Source organism: Auxenochlorella protothecoides (genome assembly GCF_000733215.1).
Source record: "Auxenochlorella protothecoides strain 0710 unplaced genomic scaffold scaffold22, whole genome shotgun sequence".
Classification (NCBI taxonomy): Eukaryota; Viridiplantae; Chlorophyta; class Trebouxiophyceae; order Chlorellales; family Chlorellaceae; genus Auxenochlorella; species Auxenochlorella protothecoides.
Genome location: NW_011934209.1, coordinates 303,498 through 321,573, shown reverse-complemented (window position 1 = coordinate 321,573; position 18,076 = coordinate 303,498). Strand labels below are relative to the sequence as shown.

The 18,076-nt window shown below is 64.8% G+C and overlaps 8 protein-coding genes across 8 annotated transcripts in view; 2 read left to right on the top strand and 6 right to left on the bottom strand.

The window, feature by feature from the left end:
- Window positions 1-599: 599 nt before the first annotated feature.
- F751_2365 (hypothetical protein) lies at window positions 600-965 on the bottom strand (the record flags this gene model as incomplete). The annotated part of the gene is made up of 1 exon (XM_011399233.1): window positions 600-965. The coding sequence occupies one exon, from the start codon at window positions 963-965 to the stop codon at window positions 600-602; it is 366 nt and encodes a 121-aa protein (XP_011397535.1).
- Window positions 966-1,554: 589 nt separating this feature from the next.
- F751_2364 (hypothetical protein) lies at window positions 1,555-3,327 on the bottom strand (the record flags this gene model as incomplete). The annotated part of the gene is made up of 5 exons (XM_011399232.1): window positions 1,555-1,785; window positions 2,143-2,418; window positions 2,654-2,864; window positions 3,011-3,078; window positions 3,214-3,327. 5 exons carry the CDS (start codon window positions 3,325-3,327, stop codon window positions 1,555-1,557), a joined length of 900 nt encoding a protein of 299 aa, XP_011397534.1.
- Window positions 3,328-3,854: 527 nt separating this feature from the next.
- F751_2362 (Tryptophan 5-hydroxylase 1) lies at window positions 3,855-5,482 on the top strand (the record flags this gene model as incomplete). The annotated part of the gene is made up of 3 exons (XM_011399230.1): window positions 3,855-4,090; window positions 4,410-5,030; window positions 5,359-5,482. The coding sequence occupies 3 exons, from the start codon at window positions 3,855-3,857 to the stop codon at window positions 5,480-5,482; spliced, it is 981 nt and encodes a 326-aa protein (XP_011397532.1).
- On the bottom strand, window positions 4,850-5,104 carry F751_2363 (hypothetical protein; the record flags this gene model as incomplete). Its single annotated transcript, XM_011399231.1, has 1 exon — window positions 4,850-5,104. The coding sequence occupies one exon, from the start codon at window positions 5,102-5,104 to the stop codon at window positions 4,850-4,852; it is 255 nt and encodes an 84-aa protein (XP_011397533.1).
- Window positions 5,483-6,068: 586 nt separating the features above from the next.
- F751_2361 (Arginine biosynthesis bifunctional protein ArgJ, chloroplastic) lies at window positions 6,069-9,067 on the bottom strand (the record flags this gene model as incomplete). Its single annotated transcript, XM_011399229.1, has 6 exons — window positions 6,069-6,620; window positions 6,917-6,954; window positions 7,280-7,512; window positions 7,772-8,445; window positions 8,551-8,714; window positions 8,923-9,067. The coding sequence occupies 6 exons, from the start codon at window positions 9,065-9,067 to the stop codon at window positions 6,069-6,071; spliced, it is 1,806 nt and encodes a 601-aa protein (XP_011397531.1).
- An 822-nt stretch (window positions 9,068-9,889) lies between these two features.
- Window positions 9,890-10,892, top strand: F751_2360 (hypothetical protein; the record flags this gene model as incomplete). Its single annotated transcript, XM_011399228.1, has 4 exons — window positions 9,890-9,967; window positions 10,074-10,244; window positions 10,416-10,541; window positions 10,683-10,892. The coding sequence occupies 4 exons, from the start codon at window positions 9,890-9,892 to the stop codon at window positions 10,890-10,892; spliced, it is 585 nt and encodes a 194-aa protein (XP_011397530.1).
- A 456-nt stretch (window positions 10,893-11,348) lies between these two features.
- F751_2359 (Phosphoribosylaminoimidazole carboxylase) lies at window positions 11,349-13,830 on the bottom strand (the record flags this gene model as incomplete). Its single annotated transcript, XM_011399227.1, has 6 exons — window positions 11,349-11,552; window positions 11,740-11,988; window positions 12,145-12,498; window positions 12,592-13,119; window positions 13,388-13,561; window positions 13,810-13,830. 6 exons carry the CDS (start codon window positions 13,828-13,830, stop codon window positions 11,349-11,351), a joined length of 1,530 nt encoding a protein of 509 aa, XP_011397529.1.
- A 1,190-nt stretch (window positions 13,831-15,020) lies between these two features.
- Window positions 15,021-18,076, bottom strand: part of F751_2358 (putative serine/threonine-protein kinase) — a gene marked incomplete at both ends in the record, with an annotated part of 5,416 nt that continues 2,360 nt past the window's right edge. Inside the window, 3 exons of the mRNA XM_011399226.1 lie at window positions 15,021-16,605; window positions 16,865-17,179; window positions 17,340-18,034. Coding sequence (XP_011397528.1) covers window positions 15,021-16,605; window positions 16,865-17,179; window positions 17,340-18,034 — 2,595 coding nt within the window. The remainder of the gene's footprint in view (window positions 16,606-16,864; window positions 17,180-17,339; window positions 18,035-18,076) is intronic.

Here is an 18,076-nt window from a genome sequence, read left to right as displayed (position 1 = left end):
CGGGCGGGATCATGTTTTACATTGCATCTCTCCAAACGGGTACGTGACGGCCATGCGTGCTGTGGTCTTCTCGTCCTCCAGATGCGCGCTCAGGCAGTATCTGCCGCTGGTGCTGTGTGTTCTGGCAGCGAAGGTCCTCTGCTCCTTCCCTTGCAGACGCCGCCATCAAGGAGAGCAAGTTTGTCAACCCTCGTCACTGAGCTAGACAGCCCAGCTACTTGGGACTTGGAGTTGAGTGCTTAAGCTCACGTTCTTCATCCTGCGGCTGGAGATGCAGGGCTTTGCTCTTGCAATGGCATGCCCGGTGCTCCCTCCTGGCTGTGAAACACAAACCCCTTGTGGTGTGTAACAAGAAGCCTTACGGATCCATGCAAGGGATGAGGGTGTGGAGAGAGTTGATGGGATGCCTTTGTCAATATGGCACAGTCGAGTTATGTCGGGTGATCATTGCTGGAATACCGTGCCTCCACTGAGTTTAAGACCGCTCTGTATGCTTGCACGCCTCTCATGCTCGCACATCCTCTGCTTCCCCGATGTTGAGCGACCATGCGATTATTCCTTCTTCCTCGTTACATCAGATCACATAAGAGGGATGCCTTTCAGAGGGGAGGGAGATCCTGGGCCGTCCCCACCCCCAGCATCGCTGACACCGTCCCCTTGAGCAGGAAGAGGGCAAAGGCGAGCGCCGCCACGGTGAACACGGCAGTGGAGGGTTTCTTGAGCAGTTTGATGATGGGCTGGATGGCGACGTAGGCCGTGCCCAGCAGCACGGAGAAGAAGAAGCTGATGTATCGTAGGACGTTCGGCCAGAAGGCATCGTTGTCTGCCAGGCTGCCCACCACCATGTTCAGGGCCGGGTGTTGATGGGGAGCCTCCGATGCCAGCGAGGCATCCGAGGCTCCCAGGAGGAGCGCCGCCGCACCCAGCATGACGACCGCTGATCGGATGCCATCGCTGTCCGCCATGCTCCATGACACCCTGCTGCGTGGGTCCGACTCAGCGGAGTTCCGGTGATTATCGGCCGCCTGCGCACGGCTGGACCGTCCGAGCTTCTCATGCGATGTGTTCAAGTACATGTGATACCTTGTTGCACGCCTTTGGGGCGCTAATGAGTGGATTGGTGCTGTTGTTGACACAGCGCAACCCTTCATGATGCACCGCCCGGACAATGACGGGGCAGGCGTCATGCCTCGACCAAGCATCGAGTGAAGATGCGACATTGGAGATATACTTTGTGCAAGTAATACCAGAGCAGGCTCCCATCTGGGTAGCCATCAATGAGCTGGCCGGCCAGGGCTTGGTCGCCCGATCGTGACATGCTGAGCGGCACACCATCATGCGGTGAAATTTTAGGGCTGCGGCTCACATACTACATACTTTATACCGAGCAGACCATGATGGTGGCATGTATCAACAGGATGGTGTGAGGGACGGGTCATGCAACATGTAGGCAGGGGTTGACTAGTGCAATCAGGACGGTAGCCATGCCGGCATGGCGTAGTGCAAGGAGTGGTGATGCATAAGGGGAGCGTACCTGTCCTATCCACTCAAGATTCACTTGCTCTGCTCGGTCCTCGTGGTGGTGCTTCTGCTGGTCTCCTTACCAGAGAGGATGGGCTCCTCGTTCAGGATCCGCTCCTTCACGCCCAGGGACTCCACCTCGCGCTGGTCCACCAGGTCGCGCTCCTGGCCCGTGGCGCGCGTCTCCACCACAAACTCCTTCTCCACGGGGCGGTGCTCGCGGAAGTGGTCCACCCGCTCCTTCACCACCGACCGGTCCTCGGTCTGTGGAGGTATATGTGTAGAGGGGGTGGCAGGGTGAGCGAGGGAGACCAAGCCGAAAGAGATTTAGGGGAGGGGCCACCCCATAATGCATGTGCTCATTGAGAAAAAGCTGTGCGGCACATGTGTGTTGATTGAGGCGACTCTCCGGGGATGTGTCGAACGGCCATCACTGAGTGCTCTTAACAGGTTGCTGCTGATGCCAGTCGTGCACAGCATTTAACAAAGACCTGCCCACACAGGCCAAGTCACTACATCACTTCCCACCCACCCTCATTCTTCCCGCACGTACAACACCCAGGCCCACACGCCAACGCGCCGCCCCCCCCAGAAAACCAAACTCCCTCACCCCACTCTCACCGTGGTGTACTTGTCCTGGCCCAGGACGACCTCCTCGCCCTTGCGCACATTGCCGCCGTCGCCCAGCCCCAGGCCCTCGGTCTTCTTGGTCAACCCCTCGACGCCGGCCACCTGGCCCGTCTGCGACGACTGCCACGCGGCGCCGCTCTGGCCACCGCTAGCGTCATCCACGCCCTGCCTGTCTGCCGCGGAGTGCGCCTCTCGGGAGGTGTCCGTGTCCAGGGGTTTGAAGTCGGTCTCCAGCCCGGCGGCCTGGGCCACCGCTGCGGTAGATAGCTGCGAGGATGGGGGGGGGGGGGGATGCGAGGTGATGCAGTTGTGCAACTTGGGCGACTGGAGCAATGCAGAAGGAAGGACCTCCGAGGACTCCAGGTTGAGGGCAGGCCAGGGACAACTGCTCCCAGCACGACAGGCAGGAGATTGAGTGACGGATGACCTGGAGCAGGCCTCATTGCAGCAACGATGTCGCCCTCTTCCCCTCCGGGGAACACAAGGACCGCCCAGGTCTCACCCCCTCCGTGCGGATGTTGATCCAGACCTCCCCAGCATCCTTGGAGCCGGTTTTGTTGGACAGCGGGATGCGCGTGTCGATACGCCCCTCCTCGAAGGCCTCGCGAAGCGCCAGGGACCCCGTGCCCATAATGCCGTCCTTGCGGACCTTGTTGTAGTCGTACACGCTCAGCTCCAGGATGTCCTCAATGGCCACATTGTTGAACGCAAAGCTGAGGGAGTGTGCAGGTGTGGGAGGAAGTGTGGAATGGATGGTGTGCCTGGCCTCACACACGAATCCGTGCTCGGCCACACATACCAGAACAGGCTGATGAACTATGCCCTTCTAGTCCCTCTTCTCCACATCCCACACGCTCACGTCTCGTCCCAGGTGGCATTCTCGCCGGCGTTCTTGATGTGATGGGTCTGGATCTCGGCGCCAGCCACCTGCATCATCGAAGATGGCAAGAAGATTGTGAGCATCCATGCAGGCAACAAGCTGGAACACGGATTTGGGAAGTCCCAACCTCCCATGCTCGACAGGCCTAGATAGACACAAAATCGCGGTCGAACCCAATGTACCTTCAAGATGGCGTAGGGGTCGGCCTTCCCCAGCCAGGTGGGGTCGGTCAGGTTATGGGCGCTCTTGATGTTCACAATCAGCTTGGCGTATGGGCCGGACGCGGTGGAGGCCATGATGGTCGGGTCGCAGTTTCGCAGGGAATTTAATCAGGAATGTGGATAATATTTCCGCACAATTAGGTTGAAAAGGGTCTGTATCGATGCTGTAATGGGTCACGCAAAGGTAAAGACCACTTCAGCTTCTCCTTACCGCCCACATGGTGCGCAGCTTCCATCAAACGAACGAAGGCGCGGGCGGGAGCGGTAAGTTTTTCAGTCCACGTCGCACGCGGCCCGACAGGAGCCTTGAACGAGGGAGGCAACGATGTGGCAGGGATGTGCCGCGCAAGTGTGGTAAATGAATTGAAAATAGGAAGTAACTTCAAAATGGCGGTTCTCACCCGGTATGATCTGACGATCTCGGCACTCTCCTCCTCTCAGTCGTTTCGTGGAGGACGCTGCTCGACATGGCCCACTCAACGAAGGAGGATCCAATTACAGGCTGGACGAGGTGTGTGGGATCCTTGGAGCCATGTCGAATGTCCTTATTCTGCAGAAAAGCCTTCGTGCATCGCAGCGACTTTTGGCCCATGTATTTCCCCATGTTCGCAGGCCCAGTGGCGTCAGCAGGGACAGTGTCGGAGACCCCCCCCGCGGCCTCGATGCCACAGAAGGCACAGCCCGCCCCCTTCAAGATTCCAAAATCCCTCAGTGAGGTCGATAATGGAAAGATCCTAGGCTTTGGCGCAGAGTTGGCGGAAGGACACCCCGGCTTTGCCGACGAGGCATACAAGCAGCGACGAGTCGACATCTGTAAAATCGCCAGCAAGCATGAGATGTGAGTCATGTGTCCGGCAGGGAGGCATGCTCTCTGTAAGTGTCTTGGAGAGATATCACTTGGAATGGTCGACGTGTTTGCTAGGTTTTGTTGGGGCTGTGGCATGATGTGGAGTGAAGGACGCCTGCGTGTGGTTCAATGCGCCAGCTTGGCTGGTGGTAGAGGGTATGCCAGTCACCACTCCATCAGGAGCATGATCGGATGCCCATGTATGTCAGGCTCAGACCAGTGTCTGCACGTATGGTTTCCATCTCCCATCCCCAGTCACGTGTGCACTCCAACCTGTGTGACCCCCTGTACCTGCCACCGTCGTATGCAGAGGCGCCCCCATCCCCGCCATCGAGTACACGGCGGAGGAGACGGCGGTGTGGTCCTACGTCATGAACGAGCTGGCGGAGCTCTTCCCCGCCCACGCCTGCTCCGAGTTCCTGGCCTCCTGGCGGGAGCTGGGCTTCAGCCCCCGCCGCGTGCCCCAGCTGCAGGAGGTCTCCGAGTTCCTGCAGGCCCGCAGCGGCTGGCAGATCCGGCCCGTGGCGGGCCTGCTCCACCCCCGCGACTTCCTCAACGGCCTGGCCTTCCGCACCTTCCACAGCACGCAGTACATGCGGCATGGGGCCGACCCGTGCTGGACCCCGGAGCCGGACATCGTGCACGAGATGATCGGGCACGTGCCGATGCTGGCGCACCCCGCCTTCTGCCAGCTGGCGCACGCCATCGGCGTGGCGTCCCTGGGCGCGGACGAGGCCCAGATCTGGCACCTCACCAAGTGCTACTGGTACACCGTGGAGTTTGGCGTGGTGCGCGAAGGAGGCGCGGTGAAGGCCTTCGGCGCGGGCGTACTGTCCAGCTACGGCGAGATGAAGAACATGGCCTCAGGCCGGGCCGGCCTGCGCGAGTTCGACCCCTTCCAGAAGCAGCCCAAGATGAGCTACAGCGACGGGTGCGGCGGAGGAGGGGCGATGGAGGAGGAATGGGGGGTGCATGGACGTCGCTGGGGGGACTGCAGGGCGGCATGCCACGCTGGAAGTGGGGGCTGTGAGAGCTGTGCTCTTCAGATCAGGTGGCAGTGCGGCAGGACGCTGGAGTCTGCCACAGCATTGTTCGGGGATGGTGCCAGGACAGGCGTGCGCTCGACTGTCCTTCATCCAGATGCGATGCGGATGCATTGCTCGCCATCCTCGTCATGCCCATGGAGGACCCACACCATCCTCAAATCTTTGATGTCAGAGTTTGAACCCTTCCCCCCTCTTCCCCAATCCGATCCCCAGGTACCAGAAGACGTACACGGTGCTCGATTCCTTCGAGGACGGCGCGGCCAAGCTGGAGGCATACTGCAAGACGTTGCACGTCCCGCTCAGCGATGAGGTCCGCCAGGCCGTGGGCTTGGCGTGATGTATTCCCAGGCAGCGGCGTCCACGGGTCCCCCTCCACACATTCCCTCCACCATTGCCATTCGTCAGCCCCTGCCACCCGATCGGGCGTGGCATCGATTTTCCTCCCCCTCACATCTCCCACCCAGAGCCTCTGGCTCGACGGGTCTGAACGCACACCGACACCAGCATGAGTCTCGTCTCTGTAAAAGCCGCGGCCTCTATATGTAAGCGAGTTATTCAGCTACATGAAATGCAGGGGGGGGTGGGGCAGTGCGTCGTGTCTCTGAGTAGGGGTGAAGGGGGGTAGACATGTTGATGGGGTGTACTAATAGGCCTATAAGTCCTGGTGAAGGCAACAAAAGGGGAGCCACGAAACAATGGAGAGTCCTGTCCACCTCGAGCATGACTTGCCAGGATGAGGAGTGGCAGGGACCATGCAAAAAACAAGGGCAAGCATATAGAGCAGGGCGGCAGAGATCCCAGGATATGCTGAGGTCCTACGAGACCACCTACAGATATCCTGGCATCCTCGTTTGGATTGGGAGGACCACTCCGGGGGGTTGAGGCCCCAATCTCAGTTCAGGACCCTGTCCCGTCGATGGGATTCAGATGTGCCTGAACCTGTACCGGGCAGCCCTCAGCGCTCTGAGGTCCCGCTCGACTGCCCCCACAGTGTTGATGACGGAGAGTGTGATGAGGGTCCAGACGGCGGGGGCGGCGGGGAGCCAGAACATGCGCCAGGCGCCGTCCAGGACGAAGCCGCGCAGGCGCAGCATCTTCAGGATGCCCAGGGACCAGAAGACGGCCATGAGCGTGGCCAGGACCACGGCCGGGCGCAGGATGGCGCGGCCCTGGTGCTCCGACTGGTTGCAGTATGCCGCCACGGCCCAGGTGCCGGCAGCCACGGCAATGCTGCTGCCCAGGTCCCCCGCCGCGATGGCTAGGGGACGCAGCACGTCTCGGAGCTCGGCGTGGTGGCGTATGGACCATGGATCAACCAGGGCCTGCCCCGCGAAGTAGAGGTAGAGGAGGGCGAGGCAGGCGCCCAGCGGGGTCACGCAGAGCTGGGTCTGGCGCCGTGCTCGGGCGGATTGGGCCGCCAGCTCCTGAATCACCGCATCCTGCTCGGATTCGTCCAGTATCGAGGCCACGTCCTCCTGCGGTAAGGGTCCGGGGCGTGGTGAGTGTACATATCCGCCAATTCCTCGGGGCTCAAAAGGCGGTGCACCCCCTCCCCGCACCTGAGCATGACGCTGGCGAAGAGTCGACATCTACGGCCAGCCCATCACGACCGGCATGACAGTAATGCTTGTGTTTGTTAGCTAATTGGCGAAGGTAGGGCGTACTGGTGCTGTGTGCCGGCCATACTCGAGGTCGTGAGATCTACATAGACGAGATCAATTCGTGTGACATTACATTCCCTTGCACGTACGGCAGCTTCCACCCATCGCACTATCCCTGCATGCCCATCCTCGCAGCTCACGTCGTGTACTCTGTGGAAGAAAGGGATCAGAGACAAATGTGGGTTTTGATTCAGCCTCCCCTGCCGAGGGCAAGGCCGGGAACGGTGAACATCTGTGTCGTCCCCCCTCCAGTCCATGCTCATCCGTGTAGCGGGAAGCTTGGGATCTGATAGATTTGGACTCCCCCGCACACCACCATCTGTACATGGGCACATGGTACCCCCACCGCGACGGAGTGTGCGGACGTGACAGCGCCCGCGGCACACTCTTCACTCCCGCCTCCCCCCCTTCCCTACATCTAAATCACATGGCACTGCCCCACCCATGCCCCCAAGCCCTCCATGCCCCCTCACCCGCGTTGATCTTCACGTAGTCGTACGACAGGTCGCAGCCCCAGGCCTGGCCCACGCCGGGCCCATCCCCAATGCTGACCTCGATGGTGACGGTGCCATGGGCGGCGGCCGCCGCCTTCATGTATGCGCTGGCGGCCGCCGCGTCAAAGTCCAGCGGCTGGCCGCCGCGCATGAGCTCCGTGTCCCCCAGGCTGATCCGAACGTCCTCCTGCCGGTAGTCCACCCCTGAGTACCTGTTGAGGTGGGGGTTTCCAGGGGTTGCTGGGGCGCTTGCGGATGGAACGAGTGCTGGAGGGCGTCAGGTAGGGGGGCTGGCTGCACTGCCAGCACTGCCTCCCTCCTCTGCCGCTTGGCGGTGGTGCGCGGCGGGCGAGGGAACAGTCACACGCAGCTCCTTTCTCCTACAAGCAGCCGGCTCTGCCGTGCCGCCTGAGGTATGGTGGCAGCATCCCCACCATGTCACTTCTCCCCCTGTTTACCCAAACCCCTCACCCGGCGGCTGCGGCGATGCGCCCCCAGTTCGGGTCGTGGCCGAACATGGCGCTCTTGACCAGGGAGCTGCCGACCACGCTGCGCGCGACGCGGCGCGCGTCTGCGTCGCTCCGCGCCCCCCGCGCCGTGCACTCCAGCAGCATGGTCGCCCCCTCCCCGTCCCAGGCAATGGACTTGGCTAGGCCCTGGAGAAGGACGGTCAGCGCGGCGCCCAGCGCACGCGCCTCGGGCGAGTTCGGGTCCCCTATTGCCGCCCCCCCCGCCGCGCCGTTGGCCAGGCCCAGCACGGTGTCGTTGGTGGAGGTGTCGCCGTCCACGGTGATCTGGTTGAAGGAGGCGGCGCAGGCGGCGGCCAGCGCGGGGCGCCAAACGGCGGCGGCCACGGGCGCGTCGCAGGTGACCACGCCCAGCATGGTGGCCATGTTGGGGTGGATCATGCCCGACCCCTTGCACATGCCGCCCAGGCGCACCGTGCGCCCGGGCGCCAGCTCCACCTCCAGCGCCGCTGATTTGCTGGCCAGGTCGGTGGTGGTGATGGCCACCGCGGCGCGCAGCGCGTGCCCCGCGCCAGCGCCCAGGCCCGCCGCCAGCACGGGCAGTGCGGCGGACAGCGCGTCGGCGTCCACGCGCCGCCCGATCACGCCCGTGGACATGACCAGGAAGGGGTCGGAGGCCTCGTCGCCGCCCAACGCGTCGGCCGCCGCGGCCGTCGCCGCGCGCGCGTCGCGGTCGCCCGCCGCACCCGTCGCCGCGTTGGCCTGGCCCGCGTTGATCACCACGCCGCGGACCGTCTCGTGCGCGGCAAGCACCTCGCGGCACAGCGTGACGGGGGCGGCGGCCATGACGTTGAGCGTGAAGGCGCCGGCAGCGACTGCAGGGGTGTCGGAGACCACCAGCGCCAGGTCGGCCTTGTCGCCCTTGGCACGCAGGCCGGCATACATGCCTGTGGTGTGATGGGGGGGATTGGAGACAGGGGGTGGGGTCTAGAGGAGGGAGTTGGCGGCGGGTTTGGGAAGTCCACGCGGAAATGCCAATAGCTCAGAAGGAGAACTCTGAAAGAGACCACGACATGGCACCCGCGCCCATGTGTGCCAACAGCCACCCTCCCGTAACCTCCCTTCTACAACCCTCCCCCCCTAATTAAAACTCACCCTGGGCCTTGAAGCCAGCGGGCGCCGTCACGCCACCCTCGATCACCTTCCAGGGACCCTCCGGGATGAGGATGGGGGCAGCGGGGATGTCGAAGCTGCCTGGCAGGCCGGCGGAGGCCTGCTCTGTGCTGGCGGCAGAAGCCATGGTCTGGGGTGCAGAGTGGAGAGGGCTTTTGGTGGGTGGCCAGAGGAGGGCGATGCAGCATGACGGGTCCCCCCCCCCCCCTCCAAGGCTGCGCTCCCTGAACTCATCATTGGTATGTGTGCAGCCTCCAGGATCCCCAATCCAGAATATGCATCCAATTGCACCCACCACGAAGCGGCGAGGGGTGGTGCAGTGTAGCCGAAGCACTGCGTGTTTATGATGTGGAGGTGGAACAGGTCAGGGGCTGGTCGGCCAGGTGGGCGAGGGCCACGGGCGAGATGAGCTGGAAACCCATGCCCAGGAGGCAACTCACCCCTCCCAAGTGTGTGTTCAGCTTGGAGAGGAATGGACCTGGAGCAGCGGGGGGCGTGGAAGCATCCTGGGGAGTGAGGCCGTGTACGGTCACCGAGGGCAACCAACCGGCCACCCGAAAAGCTCGTCGCTGAGGTCTGCATGACGAGCGAATCTATATATGAATACGCTTTCTAAAACTACGCCAATGGGTCAGGAGAAGTGCCAAATTGTATGGAGATCAAGGAGGCCCGTGATGTCGGATTGCACGAGTGACAGCGGTCGAGGGAGAACGTGAATGCTGGATGGAGAGGAAAACCCTTCTCCCCTGGATCGCCTCTTTGCTCACGTTACCGTCACACAACCCTTGGTCGCGCCCCACAGTGCTCACTGCTCGCCATCCTTGAACCAAAATAACGGCAGCTGCGTCTTTCTGAGCCCTGTCATCGAGCATCTGCACGTGGTGACCCTTGGTCACACATTCTCACCCTACCTTGTCGGAAGTGCCTTCCAGTGCCTCCCAGCGCCCATATGTCGGGCTCGGCCTTCACCAGGAGGGTGAACGACTTCAAGACCAAGTTCCAGTCTCTTCTGGGTGCCAAGTCCCAGGTCAGCGGAATGGGTATCTGTGTGCAGTAGCCTCCCCCTCCGATCACTTGTCACCCAGGGAGTCACGCAACCGTCCAGAACACCCCATTCCCACCTTTTATCGCAGGGATACGATGAGTTGGATACTCTAGAACGGCCCCTGTTTTCGGCGCAGGACGAGACGGATGACTACGAGCGCACCCATGGGGTTGCCGCACCCCAGTCTTACCGCCCCCCAAACACGGGCGGGGCCACCGGCGCCGCAAGCTTCACTGCTGCCGCCGCTGTGCCGTCCCAGGTGTGAGGCTCGCGGCGCGACACCGCTCTTTGCGTCTTCGGAGTCCATGGTGCATGATGTGCAGGGTGGTGGTGGCAACATTGGGTTTGAGCCGTTCGCACTGATTCACAGTAGATGCACGGCTCGCTTCCGCTCATGCATGGGCTCACCATCTTCCCTGCTTTCCATTAGGTGGATGAGATCCGGGAGCTGTCGGTGCTTGCCAAGGACGCCGCAGGCATCCTGTGGGAGATGGTCGCCCTGGGGGAGACGGGCCCGGCTGCAACCGAGATGCGGAGCACGGCCGAGCAGCTGCAGGTGCGTGCGGGAGGGTTCTGGTGTTCCTCCCTTGTGCCGGCAGGCTAGTTGCCTCTGCGGAGGATCCCCCGGGGTCTCTGGGTTTCATGCCAAGGGATCTGTCACGACCTGCATCACCCGGACCCCCTCATCATCACTCAGGCCCAACTTCGCGGCCTCATTGGAGATTACACGGGGGGTGATGAGGCACTCTTCAGCCAGGCGTTTGAGGCGCTGGACATGCTGAACAGCTGCCTCGCAGACCCCTCCGCGGCCCAGCCGGGTGCCGATGCGGGGGCGCCCAGCCCCTCCGAGCCCCAGGCCGCGCCGGCGCCCAGCAGGAGCGACGCGCCGCTCATCAGCTTTGACTGATCACCTGGTTGTCTTGTCGTGGGGCTGGGGAGCCCCGCTCGTCCAGCTGGGCCCCGGCCCCGGCCCCGGTGTACCCTCGTTGACCCTCCTGACCTTGCTGCTCAGATGGTGTGCATGGAGCATTGCGACGCCGAGCCTCGTCGGCAAGCGCTTCGGCCCCCCCCCCGAGGCCTGGCGTCGGGCCCCGCCCCGGCTGCTTTGCGTCGCGTGGCACCGGGCAGGATATTTTGTATTGCATCGTTGTACACGCGAGCTATGTGGCGTGGCGCATCATGGCAAGGAGGCCGCAAGGTGGAGGGTGGGGCAGCAGCGTCGAAATTCGCCCGCGGAGGAGGAGGGTGGGGAAAGGCGCTGCTTGTGACGGTGGGGCGACCCAACAGGTCCCCCTTTCTTTTCCTGGAGTGGAGGCAAGGCCCCGCGGGGTCGGAGAGCCGGCCACCCTCGCATCTCCCTCTCCTAGCTGGGCGGTGTGTAAGCGTCCCAGCCCTGGGCGGCCATGGCTTCCCGCTTGGCCATCACCATGTCGGTCATGCCGCGCTGGTACTCCACCATCCTGGCCTGGATCTCGGGGTCTGCCACGCCCAGGATGCGGGCGGCCAGCAGCCCGGCGTTGGCCGCGTTGCCGATGGCCACCGTTGCCACCGGCACGCCCTTGGGCATCTGGGGGGTGGTGTGCGAGGATGTAGATCGCGTAAGTTCAGGGCCACTGCTCCCCACCAGGCGGTCACCGCCGGGGGGGTGTCCACCCTGGACATCTGCTCAACCCCCATCCGTTTCACATGCCTCTCCAATCGCACAAACACAGGGACAAGCACTCCTTCCCCCCCCCAAAAGGTGGTCTCCCAACCTGGCAGATGGAAAGCAGGGCGTCCACGCCGTCCAGGCGCGCGCCCGCCGGCACGACCGGCACGCCGATCACCGGCAGCGGGGTCATGGCGGCCAGCATGCCCGGCAGGTGGGCCGCCCCCCCTGCCCCGGCGATGATCACCTGCACGCCACGAGCCGCAGCCCCGCCCGCGTACTCGGCCATGAGGGCTGGGGTGCGGTGCGCCGACACGATCTCCACCTCCACTCCCACGCCAAAGTCGGCGAGCACCTGGGCCGCGGCGCGCATGGTGGGCAGGTCGGAGTCGGAGCCCATGAGGATGCCCACACGCGCCGGCGGCGGCGCGGCGCGCGCCGTGCCTCCTCGCGCCGTCGCCGGCGCGAGCGGCGCGGCGCGCTCCAGCTCGCGCGCCGCTTGGGGGTCGACGCGCTCGAGCGCTGCCCGCGCCTCGCGCCGATCGTCGGCGACTATGGTGAAGTGGCCCAGCTTGCGCTTGGCCTTGAACTCGGCCTTGCCGTACCAGTGCAGCGCGCAGCGCGGCTCGGCCGCCGCGCGGGTCCGCAGCGCAGCGATGCGCTCGGCGTTGGCTGCCTGGCCCGCGCCGTCGCCCAGCACGTTGACCATGATGGCGGCGCCGGCGGTGAGGGAGGTGTCGCCCACGCGCTGCCCCGTCACCGCCTGGAGGTGCGCCAGGTACTGCGAGGTGGCGCAGGCCTCGATGGTGTAGTGCCCCGAGTTGTGCGGGCGGGGGGCCACCTCGTTGAGCAGGAGGCGGGGTGTCTTGTCTCTGGCGGCCGCCGCCGACGCCGGCGCCGCACCGCTAGGGGCTGCGGTCCCCGGCGCCGGGCCGCCCTCCCCATCCCCGTCCCCGACGACAAACATCTCCACGCCGTAGACCCCGGCGCCGGGGAGGCTGGCCACCGCGGCGAGCGCGACGCGCTCCGCTTCGCGCGCCAGCCCGGGGTCGATCAGAGCCGGGGTCTCGGTGACCACGCAGATGCTGTCGCGGTGCAGGGTCTGGGTGACGGGGAAAGCGCGGAGCGCACCGTCGCGCCCCTGCGCCACCATCACCGCCAGCTCGGCGCGGAAGGGCACCCAGGCCTCCGCGTACAGGCCCTGGCCCAGGCCGCCCAGCGCGGACAGCGCGGCGGCCGCGCCCGCAGGGTCGCTCACCACCGCGTTGCCGCGCCCGTCGTAGGCCAGGCGCCGCGCCTTGAGCATGAAGGGGTAGCCGTGGGCCGCGCCGAAGCGGGCCAGGTCGGCCTCGCTGGCGATGGCGGCGGCGGGGGCGCAGGGCACGCCTGCCGCCGCAAAGTGCTCCTTCTGCGCCCACTTGTCCTGGATGACGCGCAGGACGGAGGGGGAGGGGTGCACCTCTATGCCCGCCTCGCGCGCGGCCTCCTGGGGATTGTTTGGGGGGGGTCTGAAGAGGATCAGTCATCGGGCGAGCTTGAGATGATGTGGGAATGGAACTCCATCAGGGGTGAGGACCTGGGACAGGACCCCGCAGCTGGGCGAGAAGGGATAACATGCACGCAATGGCGCGGCGCAGGAGCCGGGGACAGGCTGGGTGAACTGGGTACGAAGGCTGTCTGCAAGTGACAAGGGCATCTCAGCTGGGCCCCTTGCCACGTGATGCAATGCAGCCAGACCCATACCCCGCGCGCACCTCCAGCGCGTTGGCATCCACGTGCTCGATCTCCACGGTCAGCAGGTCGACCGACTTGGCAAACTCCCGGATGGCGGCGGGGTCGGTGAAGCTGCCGAGGACCTGCTCTGCCACGGAAGAGGCGGGGCAGGACGGGGTGGGTTCCAGGACCTTGAGTGCCAGGTCAATGGTCGCCTGGGAGAGGAGTGAGTGGTGGGGAATGCGATTCATGACGGCTGCTGCATTCAATGACTGGACTTGAGAGGGGCAATGGCAACCCACACATCAGGAAGACAGCTGAGCAAGCACAGGGCTTTTCATACCAAGTACATCTGCCAAGCAGAGAGCGTCAGACCGATGTGGTGCCAGGAAAGTGTTCTCACATACTGGTGTCGCCACCCACCAACCCCAGCGCCTCCCTCAAGATCATGCCACCGACTCACCCCTGCCTCAGCCATCATCATGCCGAGCTGTCCACCACCAAGCACACCCACAGTCTTCATAGATTGGGAGGCCCCGCCGCTGCCAACGGTTGGGGGTGCTCCCAGGGCTGGGTCGGCGGACGCCTGCACAGTGGCCGACACTCCTCTCCTCTCTCCACTTCGAACTCCGCCACGAATGCAGGTGGATGGTCTTGAAATGGAAGACATGTGCGATTTACTCAGAGGACTGCGAAAGCAGGCAATGCGGGATGTCGAGCTGCTCCTGCCAAGGCCCCACGGCCCAGGTGAGAGCGCCAGCATTCCCACCACAGTACTTGGGCAGGCCAGTACCAGCCAAGGATCCAGCCGTGAATTACCAGATATTCAGTATGCCATACGGTGCTGTGAGAGGGTGCTCAGGCCAGCCTACGAGTAATGCCGTGCATTGCGAAATGGCTTGGGGCGCGCTCGAATGGATTCTCATGGCCATACTCCCCACCACATCCCCTGCCCGCCGAGAGCGGCCCATATCCTCAGTCATTGCATCGCATAGCCTGACATTACACAGAAATAGCGAGAAAATCCACGGGGTTAAACACCCACCCAAGTAAGGCGCCCAGTACGTGACTAGCAAAGTGTACTCCCTCGTTGCCACGGGAAGGGGAAATAGCAGGGAATGGGGAAGCAGGGAGCAAGTAGAACTTTGTGCACAAGGGTTCCGGTGCAATACAAGATGCTCCAGCGGAAACAAAAGGGGCCAGGAATGGCTCGCATTGGCGCAAGTTGCTGTTTCCACCGGAAGCCGGGGAGGAGGGTGCCAGCCTGACCGTCGAACATGCGGAGTCGCTCTCATCGAAGGGCGGGCCAGGGACCAGCAGCTTTTGCGCCTGAGGCAGTACTAGAGCGCCAGTTTGGGGCACGCCACTGCCCTGGTGGATGCATGGGAGGTGCGTGGGATGAGACATGAAAGGGGGATCGGAGGGCAGCGCTGGGGTTCGGGGTTGGGAGGGGGTTCTGTTGCGCCGGGCGGCCTGCAGCGGCGTCTGCGGCGAAGGGGTTGATGACGGCGACGAAGGGGGTGTTGACGGCGACTCCATGGTACCGGAAGCGCGGCGAAGGGAGGTAGGCAGGCGGCTGCGGCGGGGATGTGTGTGCGGGGACGGCCTCCTCACCGCGAGCAGGTCCCTGCCACAGCGCCCCGCCGCCCCGCCTGGGCTCAGAGCGCACGGCGCTCACACCATGCCGTGGCCCGCCAGGTCCTGCTTCTCGAAGGGCGACCTGGGCGACTTCTCCTGCCGCTCGCCCTCCTGCGCCGCCGAGCCCTCGGCCCCACTGTCGCCCGGGCTGGACCGATCTGTTCCGCCCGCGGCCACGGCCTCGTGGTGCCGCAGCCGCTTCTGGATCTGGGCCACCACGGAGTGGAGCTTGGGGCTGACGGCGCGCATGGCGCCGTGCGCGCCGTGCACCGCCGAGTCGAAGGCCTGGGCGGGCCAGGACATCGCCCCGGAGCGCCCGCCGGCGGTGCCGGGCACGACGGCCACGGGGGATGTGGGGCGTGAATCTGGGGAGGAGCTGCGCATGGAGTCGGCGGGGGACTGGGAGGTCGGGGAGGACTCGGTGATGGAGGCGGCGTCCTCGAACCCGGCCAGCGGCGGCGCGGCCAGCAGCATGTTGTACACCGCGCGCGCGGAGGGGCGGTCCTTGGGGTCGTGCTGCATGCAGGCGTGGATGATGGCCACCACCTCCTGCGGGCACTCCTCGGGGACCAGCGGCGGGCGCAGCATGCCGCGCATGGGCATCTCCTGCGTCACGATCTCCCACAGCACGGTGCCCAGGGACCATATGTCCACGCGCTCGTCGCAGCGCTGCCCCATGAGCAGCTCCGGGGCGGCCCAGGCGAAGGTGCCCACGAAGCCGTCGCTCTGGTGCTGGTCCTCTAGGATGCGGGCCAGTCCCACGTCGCCCAGCTTGGCACGGCCGTCGCGCGTGAGCAGGACGTTGCTGGACTTGATGTCGCGGTGGCTGACGCGGGAGGTGTGCAGGAAGTGCAGGCCGCGCGTGATGTCCAGCGCCACGCCCTTGCCCCCCGCGCCCCACACCAGGCGCTTGCGCACGTCGGCGGTGATGGCCTTGCGCAGGTCCCCGCCCTCCATGTACTCCGCCACCAGCATGAGGCTCTTGGCCCCCACCACCGCGCCGTAGAACTGGGTGATGTTGGCGTCGCGGGAGACGAAGCGCATCATCGCGATCTCGCGCACGAACTGGTCGCGCAGAGGGTCCTCCTCGCAGCGCAGCGTCTTCACCGCCACCACCTGCACCCCGTCCTTCACGGCCTTGAACACCTTGCCGTAGGAGCCCTCGCCCAGCTGCCAGGGCTCGCCGTCGGGGCGGTGCACGATCTCGATCCGCTTCTCGTCAATCTCCCAGTCGCCGTCCATCTTCTGGGCCGCGGCCTGCGCCGCGCGGTGCTTCTTCAGCCAGATGAAGCAGTAGTACATGCACCCCGTCTTGGCGATGATGAAGATGATGCCCAGCGGCACCGCGATGCCCACGATCGCCGCGGTGGACAGGCCGCCGCCGCCGCCGCCGTCGGCGCCGGCCGCCGCGGCGTCGGCGCCCCCCGCGCTCGCCGTCGTCGCATTGTACCGCAGGTTGGTGTACCCCATGAGGTTGGGGGAGGCGATGCCCGCCATCAGCACCCGGTCCGGCGTCGCGGCTTCCTCCAATGCGCGTCTGACCTCCGCGGGCGTGGCCGTCGGGTTGTTGGACAGGTACTGCGCCGCCAGGCCCGTCACCAGCGGCGTCGCGCCGAACGCCCTGGTGATTGAGGATTAGTTTCAGGGGAGAGGAGAGGGGTTGGGCAGAGGGAGTGGGGAGCTGGAGGGTCGCTTTCCAGCAGGCCACGACAGGAGCAGGAGGAGGGGCTGCATGGCAGGCTGCATGCCGGCAGGGGCGCGGTGGGTGATGCAAGGGACAGATGCCGCCTCGGATGCGTCCCTCCCAACACACTGCTCTCCTCCTGGACCCATGGAGGAATGCATGCCCAGCATCCTTGGAAAAGCAACCCCAGCCTCACCGTGGGATAATGGAGGTGTAGTCGCTGTAGGCCATGGCACCCAGCACGCCGTTGCCCAGGCCGCCGCCGGGCGCCCACAGGGAGATGCAGGAGGAGTTGGCCGCGCCAAAGAGGGTGAGGCGGTCGAAGTCGTCAAAGCCGGAGGCCACGATGGTGCCGGGATGGGCGGCCAGCACGTTGTCGCAGGCGGGCGCGTCGCCGAAGCCGGCGGGGACGATGACGGTGATGTTCTGAGCGATGGCCTGGTCCAGCCGGCTCTTCAGCGCCTGCTCGATCCACTGGTCGTCGTCCGAGCTGAAGCGGTTGGGTGACCACCTGGGTGATGGCGAGGAGAAGGGGATGGGGTTGGGGGGTCAAAGTTACTGCCACTGTGGTCCGGGTCAGGCCAGGGACGCACCACAATGCTGTCCTCCCTCAGCGTGCAAGGGCCTCTAGCACAGACATGCGTCCCCACTCGACCAACTCTTTCCCTCACCAGGTCTCAATCATCATGATGGCGGGGGCGACGGCCGTCGAGAGCACCGCGTCGATGGCCGAGGGCAGCCCCCCAGGCGCCCAGATATTGGTGGACTCCAGCATGCACGAGGTGCGGAAGCGAACCGAGGTGATGGTGGCGTTCTTGGCCACGCCCAGCGTGTTCCCGCCGATCAGGGAGGCGGAGTAGGTGCCGAAACCGTACCAGGCGAAGGCGTCGGGGCAGTCCTCCAGCGGGTCGGTTCCGTTGTAACCCCACCCCGCCTTGATGCGCGTCCCGGGCACGCCGTCGGTGCGCTCGAACTCGGTGTGGGCGGCGTCGATGCCGCCGGAGAGGAGGAACACATTCACCCCCAGCCCGCCGTTGTCGGCGGTGTACTGCCCGTCCAGGGGCAGCGTGCGCTGGTCCAGGCGGTCCAGGTGCCAGGGCACGGCGGCGGGGGCCTGGAGCTGGTCGGGGGCCTGGGGCGAGGGGCGCAGGCGGATGCCAGCCAGGCGCGGGGAGGACATGCCGTTCTTGTCCAGCCAGGCCACCACGGCGTTGGAGACAAACAGGTCCAGGAGCTTGAACTGCAGCGTGCTCAGCGCGCAGGACTCCCACCCCGTGTTGTTGGCGTTCTCGCAGGCGGGCAGCGAGATGTCCAGCACCATCAGCTGCGAGCCGTTGCCGTAGTCAAAGGTGGCGGCAAAGAATTTCTGGACAGATGGGGGTATGGGGGGGAAAGGGGGGTCCAGCTT